This window comes from Myxocyprinus asiaticus, chromosome 19 (assembly GCF_019703515.2).
Source record: "Myxocyprinus asiaticus isolate MX2 ecotype Aquarium Trade chromosome 19, UBuf_Myxa_2, whole genome shotgun sequence".
Taxonomy (NCBI): domain Eukaryota; kingdom Metazoa; phylum Chordata; class Actinopteri; order Cypriniformes; family Catostomidae; genus Myxocyprinus; species Myxocyprinus asiaticus.
The window spans coordinates 41,296,913-41,319,803 of NC_059362.1; the positions used below are offsets into that span (position 1 = coordinate 41,296,913).

General features: G+C 34.5%; 1 protein-coding gene across 2 annotated transcripts; it reads left to right on the top strand.

Annotated features, from left to right (window-relative positions):
• Positions 1-1,227: 1,227 nt before the first annotated feature.
• Positions 1,228-21,939, top strand: clic5b (chloride intracellular channel 5b). Of its 2 annotated transcripts, none has more exons than XM_051644763.1 (6): positions 1,228-1,849; positions 16,359-16,468; positions 16,793-16,918; positions 17,098-17,204; positions 18,877-19,058; positions 19,553-21,939. In XM_051644763.1, the coding sequence occupies exons 1-6, from the start codon at positions 1,319-1,321 to the stop codon at positions 19,715-19,717; spliced, it is 1,221 nt and encodes a 406-aa protein (XP_051500723.1). In that variant the 5' UTR covers positions 1,228-1,318; the 3' UTR covers positions 19,718-21,939. The 2 variants fall into 2 exon arrangements, with proteins under 2 accessions (XP_051500723.1, XP_051500724.1); XM_051644764.1 differs by lacking the exon at positions 1,228-1,849 and adding an exon at positions 10,634-10,830.
• The last annotated feature ends 952 nt before the right edge of the window (positions 21,940-22,891 follow it).

The following is a 22,891-nucleotide window of genomic DNA, read 5'->3' on the forward strand; positions in this document are numbered from 1 at the left end:
TTTTTATAATTTTACCTGTGATATTTTCCTTTGGGGGTGTGATCAACTTGACAGTATTAATTTAAGTAATGTATTCATTTCAATATTATTATTAGAATTGAATGTCATATTAATATGAAATATGATAATTGAACATGTAATAATATAAATATGGAATAATAATGATTATAAACAATAAATTAATATTGTTAGGTTGGCCACACCCTTAAAGGAAAATATCACAATATGCTATCAGAAGTATTAAGACAATAAGAATAATTATATTATTATTTGTTTTTGTCCACTGCAATAGTAATGTTTTCCGAATACCTCTGACACTATACATATCACCATCATATCTTCATAATGTTTTCTTTGGGGTGTGGCCAACCTGACAATATGAATTATATTGATTGATTTATTTAAAGTATTCATTTTAATATTATTATTAGAATTCCATTACATATTCTTATGAAATAAGGTAATGGCAAATATTATAATATTAATATGTAATAGGAATAATAATAATAATCATCATCATAATTTTTGACCACTGTAATAGTAATATTTTCTTAATACCTCTGATACCATACACATCACAACTAAAATAATTATTCAATATATAACACTTGATTTATTCTGCCCTGGGAGATTATATCTGCTGAATCTGTGTCTGTTTTTAAGTCTCATTTATATACTCATTTGTATAGATTAATTTGTATAGTTTTGTTTTTATCTTGCGTTTTACTGAGTATGTTTTGATTGTATGTTTTGTGAAGCATTTTGTGGTAAATTGCTAAAAGGTGCTAAAGTTATTATTATCATTAAGTCTTCATTATGTTTCCTTTGGGGTGTGGCCAACTTGACAATATTGATTACATTTATTCATTTTAACATTATTATTACAATTCTATTAATTTTTTTTATTAATAATAATATTTATAATATTTAAAATAATTATACATATAATATGGAAAATATTATAATATTAATATGCAATAATTATTATCACATATTACTATTTTAATATTTATCATATTATAATAATATTATTTAAATATGTTTCTTATGCACTTCACTAATAGCCTTGATCAATACATAAAAATCTGAATGCCAAAACCTTTTTTTTTTTTTTTTTTCTGGGTCTCACCTGGAGGATATTAAGACCTGGAAGTGAGGCCCTTGTTAGCTGCTCACTTTTTATGACACAATCATGGATCAAAGTTCATTTATAAGTGATCTGTCATCTTCCGCTGCAACAGGTGAGGGCTGAGGCACTCCAATCTCCAACTTCTCCAGACATCTTCACACTTCTCCACGGTCCTAAAAGCGCTTTATCATGGCCACAAACATCGAAGAAAACATATATGAACAAATAGATGAAGGAAACGTATATGAGCAGCAGCCGTATATGAACGCAAACAGCACTACAGAGCCCAAATATGAGAATCAAAAAGCGCCTCAAGTGAGTCCAGCAGAACCAATCTACAGCGTGGTCCAGCGGCCGTCTCAAGACTACATGGACACGAAAGGAGACACTCAAGAGGAGGAACCGCAATCTTCACCCTCAAGTGAACAAGAAGAGAAGACTGAAAGCCAGATGGAGGTGGTGGCGGTGTCTCAGCGGAATGGAGATAGAAACGGGCCCAGACGGTCTTCATGCGCTTCAGAGGGCACTGGAGACCCTTGCAATGACCCGCCCTTATCAATTCACGACGATCTGCTCATGGCCTACAGTCTACCAGAAGATTCATCTCCAGAACCTGAGGAGATTGTTGACTACAGCCTGAAAAACGTGGAGAACAGTGCTGTGGAGGAGACCACGACGGTTATCGACCCAGATCAGCCTGACATTGCGCTTTTCGTCAAGGTAAGGGGGTTGTTCATTTATTTGGGGCTTTATTTATGTGATCCCGAGAAAAGAATCTGCACGTTTGTTTGATTAAAGAAAGAGTAGGCTACATGGAGAAATAAGTTGGAATTACATTTTGCAGTATGAAGGTCTGGGTGTGGTTTGTAATAGCCCTCATATGCTTACCTTTGGACTTTGGAGAGAATGTGAGGACAGTCTGAGAGTGAATTCTCAAATCTTCATTGACTTGGTCAGGGGTTCCCAAAATATTTTTTTTTCTTCTAAACGCTGTTTCCTTTATTATATTATATTATATTATATAACCTTATAATAAACATAAGAGATAATATATTTAATTTTAATGTATAAAGTCAAGTATGATAGGCTATGCTGAAAAATAATATTATTTTATTTATAATTATTCTTATGATAAATAGAATACATGTTTTATGTTTTTTTATTTAAATATTTGTATATTAATATAAATTAAACTTTTAAAAATAAATACTTATAATTATAGTTTATAATATAATTATATTTATTTGCCATAAAAAGTATCAGAATGCAAAACAAATTTTTTCTTCTATAAAATAACATTTATGTACATTTAAAATAATAATTTTTCAGTATATAACAATTGATTTATTCAGCATTTTAATCAATCTAACAAACCCCTTTTAAAAAGAATCTCAGAGACTTTTGTGATATAAAAAATGGGTAGCTATGTTTGAAAATTAAATCCAATATTTATATATTAATATAAATGTAACTTTTAAATTATATACTTATAATAATTATATTTGTTTTGCAAATACAATACGAATACAAAATGAATAGAATTTTTTATTTATATAAGATAACATCAATTACATAAATACATTTATGTAAACTTAAAATAATAATTTTTCAATATATAACATCTGATTTATTCAGCATTTTAATCAGTCTTAAAGACTCCTGTTGGAATAATAATAATAAAAAAGATAGCTATATTTTAAAATTAAATCCAATATTTATATATTAATATAAATGTAACTTTTAAAATGATATACTTAAAATAATTGTATTTTATTTGCCATAATAATTATAAGAATACAAAAACAAATAAAATAAATACTATTACATTTTCAACTTGATGTATTCAGCATTTTAAACATTCTAACAAACACGTTTTGGAAACAATATCAGAGATTTATGAAAGCTAAAATAAAAATGTATAAGTTTTAAAGTTAAATCAAATATTTAGATATTAAGATATATTTCATTTAAAAATATATACTTATAGTATTTAATTTGCTATTAAAATATGAATACAATTGCTATACAACAAATAAAATTATATATATATATATAAATTATGAATTCATATAATCTTATTATGAAAAACAGTCTCTCCATTGACTGAGATGAAAGCAAAGCATGCTGACTGATAGAAAGGCTGTTAAAATAAGTTTTAGAATTAAGATGGCAGATGTAAATGTTTAAGACAGGTTAGTGTAGCAGGTAGTTAATAATTTGATGTGGTGACACACTAGATTAATAAATCATTGTGAAAGACAATGGACTAAAAATTGCTAGAATTGTTAGAACAACTCATTTTTATATCAATAGTTTTCTCTTGATCATTAACTTCTCAATGGCTTCCGAAAGTTTCTGTGCTTGCTCACAGATTGTACTGTATATATTAATACTTAGACATCCTGAAGTGATTGCATCAGTGACAGCGATTCTCCATTCACTTCCTGTGGAAGGATGAAAGTGATTGTCAGTTTTCAACAGGAGCTCCTTAAGCTGAATAATAATCATTAACCTGGGGGTCAGTACAGTCATGGAAACCAGGGGTAACTCCAGACCAGAGTAAATGAACCCAAGGCTGCTCTTTGCTTTGTGATAGAGAAACACTTTAGTCTGTGTACATGACGGGGTCACTCTGCTGATTGAGCTACTGTGATTGTATTGAATGTGATCTCACTGGAGGCCCAAGTTCATATCATGTTTTATTAATCCAACTTGAAGGAGAATCTTCCTTAAGTTTTATCAGCACGTTAGCACTCTCAATAATTCATTCTAAGTCCCTTACATGGCAAGATTATGAACTGACATTTAAAAAAAAAGAAAAGAAAAAAAGTGAAGAGCTAACAAAAGGCAATCCAGATTTATGGAAATATTTTATGTTCTCCTAAACTTTTTTAAACATGTATTTATCTGGATTCACCAGATAAATGGTGAATTTACATTTGAGTTACCAGCCCAAATCGTCCCTTGCATTTATCTGAATTTAACATAGATGTTGCACTACATGCATTAGTGAACAGAACATAATAAAAGTTTCTATCTTAAGAAACCCTCAAGAACGAATAAAACATTTCATAACTATTTATGACCCCATATACGAATAGTCATAAATAAGCAGCAATCAAAGAGCATAGGCCTGTTGTTTTGGAGCAACACAACACCAGGCTGCTTTCATCATGAAGCCAGCGAGAGAACTCACATGATTGCAAACAAATATTACAATTTTCCATATTATATAACATTTGTAAAATAAAAACTAATCTTGGTTATACATGCAATCTTATTGTCAATCAGCTGCTCATGAATAATCACTTGCTTATGAGGTTATGATTAAAGTTTACCTAGCCATTCCTTGATGCTGCAAATGATAGTGGTCATGGGTGGTGCTTTCATTACATTTAAATTAAATATTTTCATAATCAATATGTCCTGTATATTTATTTCCTTAATAAACAGTATGCATACATTATTCATCGTTATACACTCTTTCAAGTCACTTTATAAAGAGCATATAAAGTTAGCAAAATAGATGAATACAGTTGTGTAAATATCATATTGTACTGTGTCCAAGCTATAATTTATTTCAAATAAAAAATCTGTATTAACAGAGTCCAGAGGTGATTCAGGAATATTAGTGGTCATAATCAGATAATCAGTCCCTCCGACATAATTACTGATTTGAATAAACTGAACATGCTGTAAAAGATTCCTTTGACGTGACCTTAAAATCATAAAGCGTATTAATAAATAAACAACACAAAAACATGTTTGAGAAGGTATTGCACATTCAAAGTCAATCATGGAATACCTCTCAAGAACTTAACATAAAGGTTTTAACATTGTACACTAATAACCGATAATGTGAATGATTTGGCGAGACATTTGGACCCTACACTCTTAAAAACTTTTTTTAAATTCCTACCCAAAAGGTTGTAGGTTTCGTCAGGGAACTACCACCATTTCGTCCTTGATCAAGAGACTTCACCTCATGCTATTCCAGGGGACTTATCCCTGTAATTATGTAATAATAATAGTATAATAATAGTGATTAGTAATCAGTGATTAGAAACTAAAGCAATGGTAGTCCCGCCCTTCAATTTTAAAAGGGATAATTGCCTTTTTTGATGGTTTTGGTGATTTCTGTCTTTCTCCATTCAAATAAATAGGAGCTAAGCTTGCTCGGTTATTGCTAAGATAAAAAATAGCTGCCCGGGGGTGTTACCAAGATGGTCTCGAGTAAACTGACTTGCCCTAAAGGGACTTTGGCTGAAGAACCGATAATGTTACAATAACCTTTTAGTTTCCAAAGAACCATTTCACCAGTTTAGTGAAAATGGTGCTGCAAAGAACCATTGAAGAACCTTGTGTATTAAAATAAAGACATGAACGTGATGAATTTCATTTGACAAATGAGCAAGATCAGCATTGGTTTCAAGAAATTAGTGTTTGAATTCTTTTCTCTCACTCTCTATCTAGATCTTTCGTAATGTCCGTAAGCAATTAATTCCATAATTCAATCTGTTGTAAACGTATCTCAATAAACTCCATTGAACGCATTATAAAAACACACTAAGAAATGTATACAATGTGGAAGTTAATTATTGACTGCAGTGATTACATTTATCCTGTTGGGAACTGAGCCATGAAGAAAAACTATTTGTCAGTACTCTGCTATGGGAGTTTGAGACTTCAGTTATTGCATGAGTTACTGTAAGAGAGACCGCTCTCACAGAAAACACTATGAACTTCACCTTCTAAAATTATTTAATTCATATTCCAATTAACCTTATGGGTTTTTATAGAACCATTAAAACCATTTAAAGACAATTAATTACAAAAAGCTCTGTAGTTTTGCTTGCCTCTCTGATATTAAAGCCCCTATGAATTGGCTTGACGAGTGCATTTTTTCACGTTTTGACGTGTTAGATTTTGAAACATGAAATATGGGTTGGACATACATATATCGAAGGACCGGTACCTTTTTTAAATAGCCAATAGGCTTTAGTTTATGTCACAGCCATGAACATGATATTCTACTTGATATTGCAAATCAGAGGCAGGTGGTATTGGGGGAGGGACATTCTCATTATAGAGAGCATTTGATAGGACAAAATGAGTGAGTGCAGTGTGAGTCATCAACATTTTTTGGTCTATATTACCCAAGAAGAGAGAGATGGTAACATTTATATGTGTATATCTATTAAAAGTGAATTTTGTCAACTTTTTGGAGTAGGGGAGAGTGTGACTAGTTGTATCACACATGGTTTATACATTTACACATACACTGGTAAGACAAAACTTAGTTTACTTGTTGCCACATCAACACTGTGTAGAGAAAAAAACTGTGGTCAAAATTTGAAAACATTTGGAAGATATCGCCAAAAGTTCATTTTACAGTAGCAAAAGTAAAAACTCACACTAAAGTTAATTTCCATCTGTTTTTAGTGTTTATTTAAAATGAGGCAAACTTGGTATCATTTTAATCTCCAATCTTTTAGCCAGCATCTTGCATAGTCTTTTAATTCTTAGCTAGCCAGGAGAAGTGACGAGCCAGGTTTAAATCCCTGTTGCGCTGATGGGGCACATTGTAACGCAGTGTTACAATTAGAACAAACTATATGGGATTCCATGCAGTCAGATATGTAATTTACATAATTCCCTTTTATGTGCATGCATATGTGTGTGTGTGTGTTGTGTCATCAATACATGCATTATTTCGGCCAGTGCTGTGGCTTTGTTGTATATTCATTGTCAAGTGTCAAAATGATTTCTGTCAAAATTATTGCTATATTAACCCATATATGTCAAGTTAATAAAAGGATTTTTATTGACATAATATTTTAGTTTATCTTCTATTTATTTTATTAGATCAGATACAGTTGTTAGAGGGAGATTTTAAGCTGTCATATGGTCATGTTATAATGTGCCCCACCTATTATGTTACGTTGTAACACTTCACTTTCATTTTTTCCAGGTAGATGGCAAAAAAAAAAAAAAAAAAAAAAAAAAAGTATATGCTGTATTCATGAAACAAAACCACATGTTTTAACCAGATGTGTAAAATTAATGTGAAAAAAGAAAAAGTACTTTGAACCTCAAGTGCATTTACACAAACTTAAGAAAAACAAAAAGTGTTTGTTTGTGCCCCACTCTCCCCTACAATAGCATATAGATGACATCAAAGCTAACATGCATGGACTAAAATACATCAACTTTAAAAATGTCTATTTTATGGGGTCCTACAATCGATCCTACAATGTTGGATGAATATTGTCATTTCTACCAATTGTGGGCATAGTTCAGCATATCTAAATGTAGGCCTAACATTTCATATATACAGTTCAGTAATAGTACCACTACTGAAAAGGGTTCCTGTAGCTCAACTAGTAGAGTATGGTGCTAGCAACACCAAGATCATGGGTTTGATTCCCAGGGAACACACACAAACAAAGTGATAAAGATGTATACCTTTGGATAAAAGTGTCTGCCAAATGCATAAATGTAAACATACATCAATCTACCTGCAGTATGATAATGTTCATTATGTCCTAATTCCATTCATCAACATCTTTATTACTTGAGCCGAGCCCTTAATAAGATGTAAAAGCATAATATAATGAGATAAACCATTTAGAAATGGACTTTTAAAATAAATAATATACAGGTGTATCTCAATAAATTAGAATGTTGTGGAAAAGTTAATTTATTTCAGTAATTCAACTCAAATTGTGAAACTCGTGTATTAAATAAATTCAATGCACACAGACTGAAGTAGTTTAAGTCTTTGGTTCTTTTAATTGTGATGATTTTGGCTCACATTTAACAAAAACCACCAATTCACTATCTCAACAAATTAGAATATGGTGACATGCCAATCAGATAATCAACTCAAAACACCTGCAAAGGTTTCCTGAGCCTTCAAAATGGTCTCTCAGTTTGGTTCACTAGGCTACACAATCATGGGGAAGACTGCTGATCTGACAGTTGTCCAGAAGACAATCATTGACACCCTTCACAAGGAGGGTAAGCCACAAACATTCATTGCCAAAGAAGCTGGCTGTTCACAGAGTGCTGTATCCAAGCATGTTAACAGAAAGTTGAGTGGAAGGAAAAAGTGTGGAAGAAAAAGATGCACAGCCAACCGACAGAACCGCAGCCTTATGAGGATTGTCAAGCAAAATCGATTCAAGAATTTGGGTGAACTTCACAAGGAATGGACTGAGGCTGGGGTCAAGGCATCAAGAGCCACCACACACAGATGTGTCAAGGAATTTGGCTACAGTTGTCGTATTCCTCTTGTTAAGCCACTCCTGAACCACAGACAACGTCAGAGGCGTCTTACCTGGGCTAAGGAGAAGAAGAACTGGACTGTTGTCCAGTGGTCCAAAGTCCTCTTTTCAGATGAGAGCAAGTTTTGTATTTCATTTGGAAACCAAGGTCCTAGAGTCTGAAGGAAGGGTGGAGAAGCTCATAACCCAAGTTGCTTGAAGTCCAGTGTTAAGTTTCCACAGTCTGTGATGATTTGGGGTGCAATGTCATTTGCTGGTGTTGGTCCATTGTGTTTTTTGAAAACCAAAGTCACTGCACCCGTTTACCAAGAAATTTTGGAGCACTTCATGCTTCCTTCTGCTGACCAGCTTTTTAAAGATGCTGATTTCATTTTCCAGCAGGATTTGGCACCTGCCCACACTGCCAAAAGCACCAAAAGTTGGTTAAATGACCATGGTGTTGGTGTGCTTGACTGGCCAGCAAACTCACCAGACCTGAACCCCATAGAGAATCTATGGGGTATTGTCAAGAGGAAAATGAGAAACAAGAGACCAAAAAATGCAGATGAGCTGAAGGCCACTGTCAAAGAAACCTGGGCTTCCATACCACCTCAGCAGTGCCACAAACTGATCACCTCCATGCCACGCCGAATTGAGGCAGTAATTAAAGCAAAAGGAGCCCCTACCAAGTATTGAGTACATATACAGTAAATGAACATACTTTCCAGAAGGCCAACAATTCACTAAAAATGTTTTTTGGCCTTATGATGTATTCTAATTTGTTGAGATAGTGAATTGGTGGGTTTTTGTTAAATGTGAGCCAAAATCGTCACAATTAAAAGAACCAAAGACTTAAACTACTTAAACTACGAGTTTCACAATTTGAGTTGAATTACTGAAATAAATGAACTTTTCCACGACATTCTAATTTATTGAGATGCACCTGTATATATATATATATATATATATATATATATATATATATATATATATATATATATATATAATTATGACCATTACCTTAATGGCAACTGTAATATGCTGTTACTAATCACTAATTACTATTTTGACATTAAGCTGACTTAGGGTAGGGTACAAAGGGGCTAATGTGTATGGTGATCCAAAATGTATTAATTATTGATGAAGCAGCACAATTGTTTGTGAAAAAAAGTGCATTAAAAATTCTATTAGGTTAAATGTCCTTATTAAGTATCACAACATGTGATGGATCAACCACTGAAGAGTTTATATAACCTTTTGGTTACCAGCTCAGATCTTTAATCATGACCCTAAGTAGGCCTACTTTTATTACAGTACTTTTAAAAATTATTTAAAGGCCCTCTTTGTATGCAGTATTAACAGTTTCATACCTTGCTCTAAATTGCAGACAACTAATATTGTAAATGTATTCCTCATTTAAAGGTTTAAACATATCCATAGTTGGCAAAGTGCTAATGTTCTGGTCTGGATCTGAAAAAATGGGCCATGCATGGTGATGGTTACTTGTTTAATATTCATGTATCCTTCTCTTTAATATCTAGGATAGTAAGCTATATTTTTGGAGACCAAATGAGAAATCTTCACTTCACAGGTCCATATCAGTCATGTCCAATAACTTTGAACGTAAATTCACGCTATAAACCAAAGCCAGCTCATAAAATATTGAAGAGGGAATCTTATTCTCTCGGGCTCCAGAAGCTGATCTAATATAACCTGCCGCTGACTGCCAGCGTGTTGCCCGTGACTTGAAGCACATGAAAAATGCATGCAACTCATTCCTCTACTCTGAGTATCTGGGACATGGACATGTTACAGAGTTACAGAGTTTTGTGGCCGAGACTGTAAACAATGAGCTCATCATAACAATATATTCATAGTTCAGTATCTTTGATTATAACTTCAACAATGCTTGCTCAGTCTATTGATGTGAATTCATCAAGCACGCCTGCTTACGCACAGTTAAGTGTATATGGTCCAGATTCACGGAGTCTGGTGCCAAAAACCATTCAAAAACCAAAGATGGTTTCAAGGTCATCTCTCGAAATAACAGTCCTAATATATTCTCATCTGTCACTCAGGCTCATCAGAGCTATGGATGGCAGGGGTGTGGCAAAAGGAAGCCCCACCCCTTCAATGCACCTATTCCCTCTCTTTACATCCTCCCCTGTTTGGGAGAGAGCTAGATTCATCTTTTATCTGGGCTGGAGCTGCCATCACAACACCCGGTGCCATTGGCTGCCCATTCAGATCAGAACAGAACAGACAGAATTTAAGAGAGCTAAACTTTTATCATTCCAACCCAAAATTATCAGCAAAATATTGCTGGTTCTCATTGCGAGGATGTAGGTGACAGATCAACCAAGAGAGTTACCTGATTTAAAGAAAGTGTCTACAATGGGGGATGGCCAAGAACCTGATATTGAGTTGTTTGTCAAGGTAAGAAGAAAAATTTCACATTAGAGTGTGTAGAAGTTTATAAAACTCCTATGAAGCTCTTGTAATATATCAACAAAGTCAGTGTAACCTAATAGTTGTTCTAGAATGACTAGGGTCATGACCAGGTTGTGAGAAGAATGATGTTTGAATGCCATTAGTTACTGCACAATGGATTACAGATTATAGTTTATTTATCAGGAAAGTAAAGAGAATATAATATGAGTTTAACTGAATCGGAGTGTGTATTCAAATAAGGGGTGTCATGCACATTTTATTTTGAAGGGAATGGGCACCAGTGATGATCCTAGTAGCTCATTTAGTGCCTTAGGCAAGATAAGACACGATCAAAGAAAAAATAAACACATTTCTAGTGGTACAGTTTTCATTTAGTGTGTAAGCACACCCAAGTTCAAATCCCAACCTGTTTATAATATTATAAACTTGATAGGCAGCGATCACTATGCATTTGTATGGAAAAGCACTTTTGACAATTCGATAATAATTCCTTTCGTGTTCTATGAGGAAAAGGCCATATGAGTTTTGAATGTAGTGACATGAGGTTAAGTAGTTTATGACAGTTTCTTCAGTTTAAAGCAAATGATCTGCGGCTGGTGTGACTCAATTGGACAGACCATATTTAGACATTTGAATGGATGATTTCTGGATGTTAAAGGTATACGTTCCGGGTTCTTTACAAGTTGAGGTCAATGACAGCAGTTGTGGCATAATGTTGATAGCCACAAAAATTAATTTCACCTAGTCCCTTGTTTATTAAAAAAATCAAATATCACATTTACAGTAAGGCACTTACAATGGAAGTGAATGGGGCCAATCCATAAGCATTAAAACACACACCATTTCACAATATGGCAACAAAGTGCAAGCATTATACATGTTAACATGATTTGAGTGTGATAAAAATCACTCATTAACCTTAACCGTGGAAAGTTCTATATAATTTGACAACTTCATTCTAATTAAAACGCAATGCCGGTAAACCCTGTAAGTGGTTTAACACACTAAAACCATGTAGTACAGAGATTTTATACAAAGAGACACTAAAATCATGTTACAGTATAATGTTTACGTCTTGTGGCTATATATTTTTAAAAACAGTGTGTATTTTGCACAACTGGTCCCATTTACTTTCATTGCAAGTGCTTTACTGTAACCACAATTTTTTATTTATTATTATTATTATTTTTTTTAAATAAACGAGGGACCTGTCTAAATTATTTTCTGTGGTAATTAACACTATGCTACAAATTCTGTCGCTTTAACTTGAATTGGATCTGGAAAATTCCTTTAATAGGTGATTTTATTTAGAAAAATCATGCAACTTATTTATCAAATATTATATATTTATTGGAAGTTGTATTTAAAATCCCCCTGCCATGAAAATCTGAGGGGGCACGTGCCAGTTTGATTGAGCACCGTGCTTCTGGCTCGAATGATGTACATTGCTCTTGTGTTACCCATGCTTTGTTTTCAATGCACATAAATGCAACATTATTACAGTACAGTTATAATAGTACAGTTCGAGTAATGTTCATAATGCGACAAGCTTCTAACATCTGAATGTTATGAGAAAAAGCAGCAATATATAATTTTGGTATGCAGAATGGATGCATTAAATGGGTGTTGAAACACTGTGCTCTTCAGGAATCACAAGTGCAACAATCTATCAACTGAGCTAACATGCAACTTGATCATGCTTAAATAAACTTGTAAATGTTGTTTGTTATGTAATGCAAACGTTATAATTTATCACCTTGCAATATAGTAAACGTATTTAGATGTCATAAGATAGCATTGTTTTAGGAACAGGGCGAAAGGTAAGTGTTTTTGAACTGATAATCTGCCATTTTTCCTCATGATTTGTGTGAAAGTAAATAAAAGTAATTGTTGCTGTAGCGCCTCTAGTGTTCATTTCACAAGGAAACGTTACGTACGCATTATGGACAATGAGCCACGTAAAAATGATTTTGCAGAAATGTAGGTATAGTAACATGATTCTATGAGACCAGGTTGTGATTGTCAGCAGGTGGATAAATGATGGATGAAACCACTTTAAACCTATACCTAAGGAAACAAAAAATGCACACTGAGAATGCATTTCACTATGTTATTAAATTAAAGTGAAGCATGCATTTCATGCACCATGGTAGCCATATTGCAACAGCTTATTAATAGTTTTGAAAGAAAAACAAAAATGACTCAAGCTTTGAATATAACACGACAAACGCTGTAAACGACATTTCCACTCTGTCACACCCCAGTCTGTTTACAGCCATGAACTGCTGCACTACAGAGCAACCGGTCCCATTGTAAACTGGCCTATTGTCCTGCACTTTCGAGATTGTAACTGGCCATTGTTTTCGCGTCCAGTGCTCTTTCTGTTTTGAATATGCCAGAATGGACAAGTAAGTGGTACTGGAAGTGGCCTGACCTTTCACATACCGTCTGCCTCATTCATCTAAATGTGTTATCCAATGCATTTTCCTACCATGATTCCATTCAAACCTCTGTGCTGATGTCAATGTATCCATTGTCAGTGTTGTAATTTATAGTAGAGCGATATCGTGTTGCATATAGCAATAACATGAGTAAGACTGATGGTTTCTTAATGAATATATGATAGCATTACAGTAAAACAGTGTATATTGTACTGTCTGTATACAGTATATTAGAAAATACTAATTGTTTAGGAGCATACGCTTATGGTGATGGAATATTTGACCTCTTCGTGTTCTGACTACCTCTAGTATTGAAGTTAACGAGTGCAGTGTGCATAATTCATATTGTGAAGGGTATTATTTCAGTGTAAGCTATAGCTGATCTCATGCTAGTGGTGCTGCTGTTTTTGGATACCTGATCTTCTTTACTGCAGAGACAGTATAAAGTGTATAATGTGAATGTGATTCCTGTCACAGTCACTCAAGGATAACATGAGTCTTTTAAACTCTCAGTAATGAGGAACTTAATGGAATGGCTTGTTGTTTATCCTACAAGCCAATTTGTGTATATGTTCTCAGTTATGAGTGAATGAAATATAAAGTAAAATTAAAAATGAGCTTGCTTCTTTTAGCTATTTGCTTCAGTTACTGATGTGTCTTGTCCTCTTAGTCCACATCCACACTTAAGCACACTCAAATGAACGTTAGAGCACCCTCAACTGAATATGTAAACCTAATAAAACTGTATATTGGCAGGTTTCGTGTATCCTGGCGAACACACACACACAATCCCTGAATCATCAAAACTAATAAACGTGTTTAATCTTGCAAATCAGTGAATCATAATTTGCAAGGGCAGTATTCTGCTTCCATGCTTCCAATGTACACATAAGCATTTGATTGGTTAGGACCTCTGCTTGCGCATAGAAAATTCATAGCTGAATTATCTCATTCAATCCACTGCCTATTGCTTCTGATTTCTGCTCGTGATAAAGTGGCCCTTAACTTCTGGTCTAGGATCAGTTTCCCAAAGCCAAATCCAAACCTTTACTTTTGGTAAATCTAGATCAGTGGTTGTGGATAACATCTTCCGAAAACAAAGGCAGTGCAGTTCGTGAATTAAATATTACATTGTTTTGGTAGCAATAAACATGATTTCATCTAAAAAAAAATATTTTTATAACATTATGTCTACAATTTATACAGACCACCCCTACTATTTTCAGAAAAGTAATCTCAGCGATTTTGATCTTTAACTGGGCCAGATCCACAATGTTCTGTTATTGTTTAAAAAAACATGGATTTTAATATGTTGTATGCCTCACATCCATACTAGAACAGTGCCCCCCCCCCGAAAACAGAGAACGCTCTGCATAACCATGTACTTTGGAAAACAATGACATTAGGAAACTGAAAACGAAAGTTTCAAACGAAACCGGATTAGTGTGGACGTGGCCTAAAATATTTTCATTTGAAAATGCACTGATTTTGCTACACCTACGCCTCTCATCCACAGTAGAATGGTACTTTCATCCCCCGAAAACTGAGAGTTCTGAAAACGCTCTCCATTACCGCATACATTGGAAAATTATGACGTTAGGAAACTGAAAACAGAGGTTTGAAACAAAAATGGATTAGTGTGGATGAGGTTTTAGAATGAGAGGTGTAAAGGTAATCGATATCAATCCGTTTCCAAACGTTAAAAATTACGTATTAGTCTGGACGCTGCCATAGATACAGTATTTTCAGATCTTTGCTGAGATGTAGGTATTGATCTTATTAATACAGAAACAAAATTTATTGAACCCATGAAGGGGGTTATTTCTACTTTTAAAATTATATTTTTTGGTTAACTGGCTAAAATGCACATAATGCAATATTAGTGTTTTATTACCTCACAGTGATGCATGTTTAAAGGGACAGTTCACCCAAAAATGAAATGCCATCCCAGATGTGGATGACTTTCTTTCTTCTGCTGAAAACAAATGAAGATTTTTAGAAGAATATCTCAGTTCTGTATGTCCATACAATGCAAGTGAATGGTGGCTAGAACTTTGAAGGTCCAAAAAGCACATAAAGGCAGCATATACATAATCCATAAGACTCCAGTGGTGAATTACATGTCTGTAGGAGTGATATGATAGATGTGGATTAGAAAACAGATCTTCAAAGTTCTTTTTTACTATTAATTCTCCTCCCTGCCCAGTAGGTGGCAATATGCACAAAGAATGTGAATTGCCAAAAGCAAAATAAGAAGAATCAGAAAGTGAAACTGGAGATTTATAGTAAATCATTTCTTAAATATTGATCTGTTTCTCACCCAAACCTATAATATTGCTTCTGAGAATATAGATTTAACCACTGGAGTCTTATGAATTACTTTTATACTGCTTTTATGTGATTTTTGGACCTTCAAAATTTTGTTGCATTGTATGGACCTACAGAGCTGAAATATTCTTCTAAAAATCTTTGTTTTTTGTTCTGGGTGAGTAAATGTTGAAAGAATTTTCATTTTTGGGTGAACTATCCTTTTAATTCAGTGAATGGCATCCAGTTATGATTTTGGAACTAAAAATGGTTATTTTGCATTTTAATCCATGTTTGTGTAAAATAAGTTTTTACAATTTAATGTAACACAGTAACTTCTTACTGTTAAGAAAGAAACTGGGATTAAAATAGTTTATGAATCTGATATTCTGTATTCCATGCAGTGTGTACTGTTGTATACAGCACATTTTGACAAAAAGTGATAGGTTATCTGGGTATTCTATGGATATAGAAAATTTGCATACTATTCACAGGATGCACATATTGTATACTACAGAAATAGAAAGATTAGTATGGGATTGTATTCCAAACATAGCTACTAATGTTCGAAAACCAGCAGAGGGCACTATAACACCTTCTCTGACTTTCTCCCACTCTCTCTCCACCATCATTTAGATTAAATCTGAAGGTTTTTTTCTCCTACCCTTTTTTTCTATCACTTACTTAAGCTTTTGTTTTTGGCATTGAAATAAATGAATATTTACATGAATGCCTGGATGTGATAAAGTGTTTTTATATTTGTAGGCTGGTACTGATGGTGAGAGCATTGGAAACTGTCCGTTCTCTCAGCGACTTTTTATGATCCTTTGGCTCAAAGGTGTGGTTTTCAACGTCACCACTGTCGACCTGAAGAGGTGAGAATAATTAAAACAAAGAGACTTTGTTGATTTTATAAATGTCTGTAACAAATATTTGATATTGGAATGGAAATTAAAAAACTTGCAGTCAGTAAAACTGTAGGTCATTGATCACTGATATTGTTTAAATATAAACTATTTTGCCTGTCTGACTTCAAACCAGAAAAAATATAGTTCCAAACCATATCCTGTGCAATTAGGACAAATAATCTAAGCTAATCTAATTTAGAAATTAATTTAATTTCTTCATTTCCTCTGTAATACAAGGGCTGACTGAGTAATACAATTAAGAATTTCATAAATTATTTAATATTTGTTCAGGAAACCAGCTGATTTGCACAATCTGGCTCCAGGCACTCACCCTCCTTTCCTTACCTTCAATGGCGAGGTCAAGACTGACATTAACAAGATCGAGGAGTTCCTGGAGCAAGTTTTGGCACCACCGAAGTAAGCTCAACAAATACACTTACTGTACAAAAACTCTAGACTACGCTTCCAGTGTTTTTTTTTTTGTTTTTTTTTTTTGCAACGTATTATATTGTATTAAACATCACATTAAACCATTGTGAACAAGAGCTGGAAAGAATACTGACACGTTTTTCTATGTTCCTTTCCTTGTTTCTAAGGTACCCCAAACTTGCAGCGAGACACAGGGAGTCCAACACAGCTGGGAATGACATATTTGCAAAGTTCTCAGCTTTCATTAAAAACACAAAGCCAGATGCCAATGAAGGTATGCATGTCAAACTGGATCAAACTGATTGATTGAATGAATGAATGGATATACTGTATTTTGGTCAGTATACTATAGCAGGGCACAGTTATACACAGTAAACTGTACAGGGAATCCATAGCGCTAAAAAGTTAGTATATTTGGTAGTTTTGACCAGCACTTCCATGATCTCCAGAACTGGTCGCAACACAAATATGGGGCAAAGGTCCGTAGGGTTGAGGACTTAAGGGAAAAAAAACAATGCTAAATACAAATAATAAAAAGCAACTAACCATTAAATCATGCATGGTTAGTATAGCAAAAATAAATAGGCTTATAAACTTTTAAAAAGGGAGGAGAAAATGCTTCCCATATCTTTAACTTTTGACGTCAAAGGCTGTGCATCCCAATTGTCAGTTCTTCTCTTCACCTTATGTAATGTTTAAAAGTTTGCATATTGTTAGGACTATGCAGTTTATGATAATACTGAATGTTTATGCTTAATTTTAAGGACATTTTGTATACTTTTGTACAAGAAACAATTTTGGTCCTCTATTGGGTAACCAATTGATGTACAATATACATTTTTAAAATGGACGGATGGATGGATGGACAGACAGACAGACCGACAGATATATTGACAGAGAGAGAAAGACAGAAAGAGTGAAGAGTGACAGACAGGGATAGATAGATAGATAGATAGATAGATAGACAGACAGACAGACAGACAGACAGACAGAGATTACTCGATAGACAGACAGACATACAGACAGATAGATATTACAGAAAGAGTAATAGACAGACAGACAGACAGACAGATAGATATTACAGAAAGAGTAATAGACAGACAGACAGACAGACAGATAGATAGATAGACAGACAGACAGAAAGGGTGATAGACAGACAGACAGACAGACAGACAGACAGAGATCGATCGATCGATAGATAGATAGATAGACAGACAGATAGACAGATATTACAGAAAGAGAAACAGACAGACAGACAGACAGACAGACAGATAAATAGATAGATAGATAGACAGAAAGGGTGATAGACAGACAGACAGAAAAGACAGAGATTGATCGATAGACAGACAGACAGACAGATATTACAGAAAGAGTAACAGACTGAAAGAGAGACAGACAGACAGATAGATAGAAAATACAGAAAGAGTAACAGACAGGCAGACAGACAGACAGACAGACAGACAGATAGACAGACAGACAGAGATCAATCGATAGATAGATAGAGAGATAGACAGACAGACAGATAGACAGATATTACAGAAAGAGTAACAGACAGACAGACATATAGATAGATAGATAGATAGATGGATAGAAAATACAGAAAGTGTGATAGACAGACAGAGATAGACAGATTGAATGGCAGGCAGACAGACAGACAGATAGATAGATAGATTGAAAAGACAAAAAGAGTGATAGATAGATGATAGATAGATAGATAGATAGATAGATAGATAGATAGTTTAGTTTTTTAAACCTAGCACAGAAAAGAGTATATTGTTTGAATTAGATTTTAAAACATTCATATAGGCCAATACCAATAAGCTCATGATATTCTATTATACATCCCTTGTTTTCAATTTGCAATTTGGCAACACTGCATTTACCATTCATATTCGTTTACTGTGTGGGAACACACAGGCTATTAAAAGAGTATAATGTTTTGTTAGCTCTGGAGAAGGGTTTGACGAAGGCCCTCAAGAAACTTGACGACTACATGAACAGTCCCTTGCCTGATGAGATAGATGCAGACAGCACAGAGGACGAGAAGGCCTCCGAACGCAAGTTCCTGGATGGGAATGAACTCACTCTGGCAGACTGCAACCTGCTGCCAAAACTTCACATAGTGAAGGTGAGCTGAACTGCTGAGGGTGACGAAAGAGTCACTTTTACTTGGCCTGAAGATACTCAATTAAAAATAGATTTAGTTGGAGCCACAGCTGAGCTGTTAGTCACCTTCATGTTGTTTCAAGCTCTTATGATTTTCTTTCTTCTGTGTAACACAAATTGAGGATTTTTGAAGAATGTTTATACTGCTCTTAGCCACACAACTAAAGCAAACAGTGACCAGGAGCTCTAAAATGGTCAAAAAAGTTGTGTCAACATTTACTCACCCTCATGTGTTCCAAACCCATATGACATTCTTTTTTCCATGGAACACAAAAGGAGATGTTAGGGAGAATGTTAGCCTCAGTCATCATTCACAATCGGATTCTAATCAAAATAGGAAATCAATACCCAGCCCTTGTGTGGATGTGGCCTAAAAAAAAATTGGAGTGGAGCAAAATATTAATGCGTGGTTTAGCTTGAGTGATCTAGATGTGATCTGTTTTTTTTTTTTTTCAGGTTGTTGCCAAGAAATATCGGAACTATGACATTCCCACCGACTTGACAGGAGTGTGGCGCTACCTGAACAGTGCGTACGCACAGGAAGAGTTCACAAACACCTGTGCCGCAGACAACGAGATTGAATTGGCATATCAGGATATGGCTAAGAGGCTAGTCAAGTAAACAGATGAACAAATGTGACCAAACCAGACATGTTCCCTATAATTCAGAACTGTATTAATCCCATACTGAAGTTCACAGTAAGGTTTTTTTTCTTTTTCCAGGGCCTTTTTAACCATTTAGCCATTACGTTAACACAGTGGAGTCTTAAAACACCACATCTTACATAAACTTTGGTCTGTAAAGTCTTGCCTGACTGTGAGTACATGACCCAAATGCAAATGTAAAATATCAGCTCATCTTCACCAGCTCTCGCTTATATGTTGCTCATGTAAACATTTTCCCAAGTGACTAAAGAGACACACTTAACATTAGTGTCTCCTGTTGTTCTCTCTCTCTCCTTTGGAATGAAAAGTTCTTCCTGTTTTATTCCCTTTCTCATATCAGTACATAATCTCAGAGAATGTTTTCTATCAGCCATAAATTGCATGAATGCTTGACTGCTGAATTCACTTTTTCAAGCATTTCAAATCTTGAAAAATGTCAAAATTGTTCACTTTTTGTTTTCAATGCCCAATCTGAAAGTTGTATTGCTTTCAGTCATATCTTTATTATTATTTGTGTTTAATGGTGAAAAAGATCAAATCTGTGCAGCAGGATGTTTAAAATAGAAAAGTGCCCTAGCTACTGTATGTGCAGCCTTGTAGCAAATCATCATATACTTTCCAGGGTTTTGTCTTTTGTTTCAAGGTATTTTCTGTAGAACCACTAAAAACAATTATTTTTTTTAAAGTATTTAATTACTTAATGAAGAGTTTTCAAACTAATTTAACACGTGCCTTCATTAGGAAAAACGCAATGTGGCAAATACAGCATTTTATTACTGATAATTTTAATTTATATAAAAATACACTCAAAAATCATTTTAGACGATTTTTAAGATTTATGCATTTTAATTGCATGACACATTTCCTTCAAACTGAACTGAGTAATCTTTAAATAATCTACATTATTATAAATAAAGTAGGGATGAACCGATACGATACCTGGATCGGTATTGGCTCCGATACTGACGTTTTTAGATGGATCGGGTATCGGTCCGACAAGCCCGATCCAAATCAGATAATGTGTGTTAGTCATGTTTGTTACTCTTAGTCAATTTTTGGAGGGTTTAAAGACAGAAATGTGAATCTTATAATTTTATAAAAGCACTTACATTAAATCTTCTGTTAAAACTTGTGTATTATTTGTGCTGTAAAGTTGTTTAAATCTTAATTTTTACAGTCATTTTAGGGTTTGTTGACATTACATCATCATAGCAACGAAGTTGTAAAATTGGCTAAAACTTTACACAGAAAAGGTTAGTAAGTGATTTTATCACACTAAAATCATGTTAACATGCATATTGATTATTAGCTTGTGGCTATAATTTTGCAATAGTGATTATTTAACATTTACAGATAGGCCCAATTCACTTCCACTGTGCCTCACTGGAAACCAGATTTTTGCTTTTTTAAATTTTTTTTTAAGAAAAATAGGGGCAAGTCAAAATTAATTTGTGTGATAATCAGTATTATGCCACAAATGCTGTTGATTGAGCTTATCTTGTATTGAACTTGTTAATTAAATATTTCACATTACGCTTTATTCAGATTACTCAATTCAGTTATGGAAATATGTCATATAATTGAAATGCGTTACTCTTTAAGCTACCCTGAAATATTTTTTCCTGCTCTTTTATAACTAAAAAAAAAAAAAAAAAAACAGTAGTTTCTGCAAAAGTTTATGGAAAATGCTCATTTTAATTGCCTCATGTAACTTCCTTGTAAATCTGATGCTAAGAGTTAAAGTTCAAACTCAGCTGACATTGAACAAGTTCTTCAGACCTTCCTCTGTCATTTCTCACAACTAATATCATTTTCAGTTCTTTTACAATTTATTTTAGGCTTATCTCAGTGTTTAACATCAATCAAAGGTGGACATATCGTACTTAAGTATTTATTCACAGCCCAGTTTACGGGTAATTAATGAGCTGAGGGGTGAAAGGATATTCACGACACACAGTGGTCCATTGAAATGGAGAATAAGAAAATCTGATTGGGCATCAGTCCAGGTCTCCTCCTTTCCACTTAGTACTGCTGGAATATCAGAGGCCTGTGATGGGTCCTTGAGGAGCTCCTGCTCTTTTGTGGTTTGGACAAGCGTTTGATATGAAATGAGAGTGTGGCGCCAGAGAGGCCTATTCCGAGTGAAGCTCTATGAATAAAATAATATTTTCGCAGTTTGACATGCATTATTTCTTTCTCCCTTTGCACACGTTTTTGCTAATTGATAGTTTTATAGGGCAGTTTCTAAAGAAATGGTTATTTATTGTAATTGAATGATGAGTGCTATTTGTGCGGTTAAATTTCTGGAGCATTCTGAGTGTGATGATGCATGTCCACACTCTAAAATCAATCAATCGATCGATCGATCGATCAGACAGACAGACCGACCGATTGGTTGGTCGGTCTGTCTGTCTGTCTGGATACATTTTTGGAGATAAATGTGTGTATGTATAAAAGGGTATCTATAGATTTTCTAAGAGTGTTGAAAGGATGAATGTGCTTTTACTTCAGCTGATAGTATGTCACATAGAACATCTCCATCTAAACTGAGTTTCATTGCCCATTAAACACAAAGAAACAGACTTTGATCTGGTCAGTTCATCCTTGGGCAAAGATGAGTGATGTCTTCTAACAGATTTAAACATAAGCTTTCAGGCCATGGATCACAGCTCGATCTTTGCTTCCACTCTCTCATTATGGCCAAAAGCCACCCAAGCTTGTCTTGTTTTCCCCTTAAAATAGGTAGCCTCAAAGGTCTCCGAAGACCTGTGCCCGTCAGATTTACAATAGGGAATGGGACTATTTACCCGAAGCAGGAGCCATCCAGAAATAACAGTCCAGAAAAATAAATGGAGCCTGCTATATTTTTCCACACAAGAAAGAAAATATGCTTCAGGACTTGTGCCTCACTGCTTTCTAATTAGTTCTTAAACATTCTCTGCCTTGATTCTTGGCATCCACATTCAGAGTTTCTGATAATATACATTGCGGCTTTAATGTCAAATATGTCTCACTGTGATCCAGGGCTGTAACTCTAATCTGTTTACACAGACGCAAGTGATTCACAAGTCCTCTGTTCCTACTTGAGGAGGAGACACTACAGAGACTATCCCTGCATCCACAATCGCGT

Bases quoted from the DNA above. Each gene is read 5' to 3' on its own strand.
- clic5b (XM_051644763.1), top strand. From the start codon at position 1,319: ATGGCCACAAACATCGAAGAAAACATATATGAACAAATAGATGAAGGA. The intron at 1,850-16,358 runs GTAAGGGGGTTG...TTATATTTGTAG, and splicing joins ACATTGCGCTTTTCGTCAAG to GCTGGTACTGATGGTGAGAG. The intron at 17,205-18,876 runs GTATGCATGTCA...ATGTTTTGTTAG, and splicing joins AAAGCCAGATGCCAATGAAG to CTCTGGAGAAGGGTTTGACG.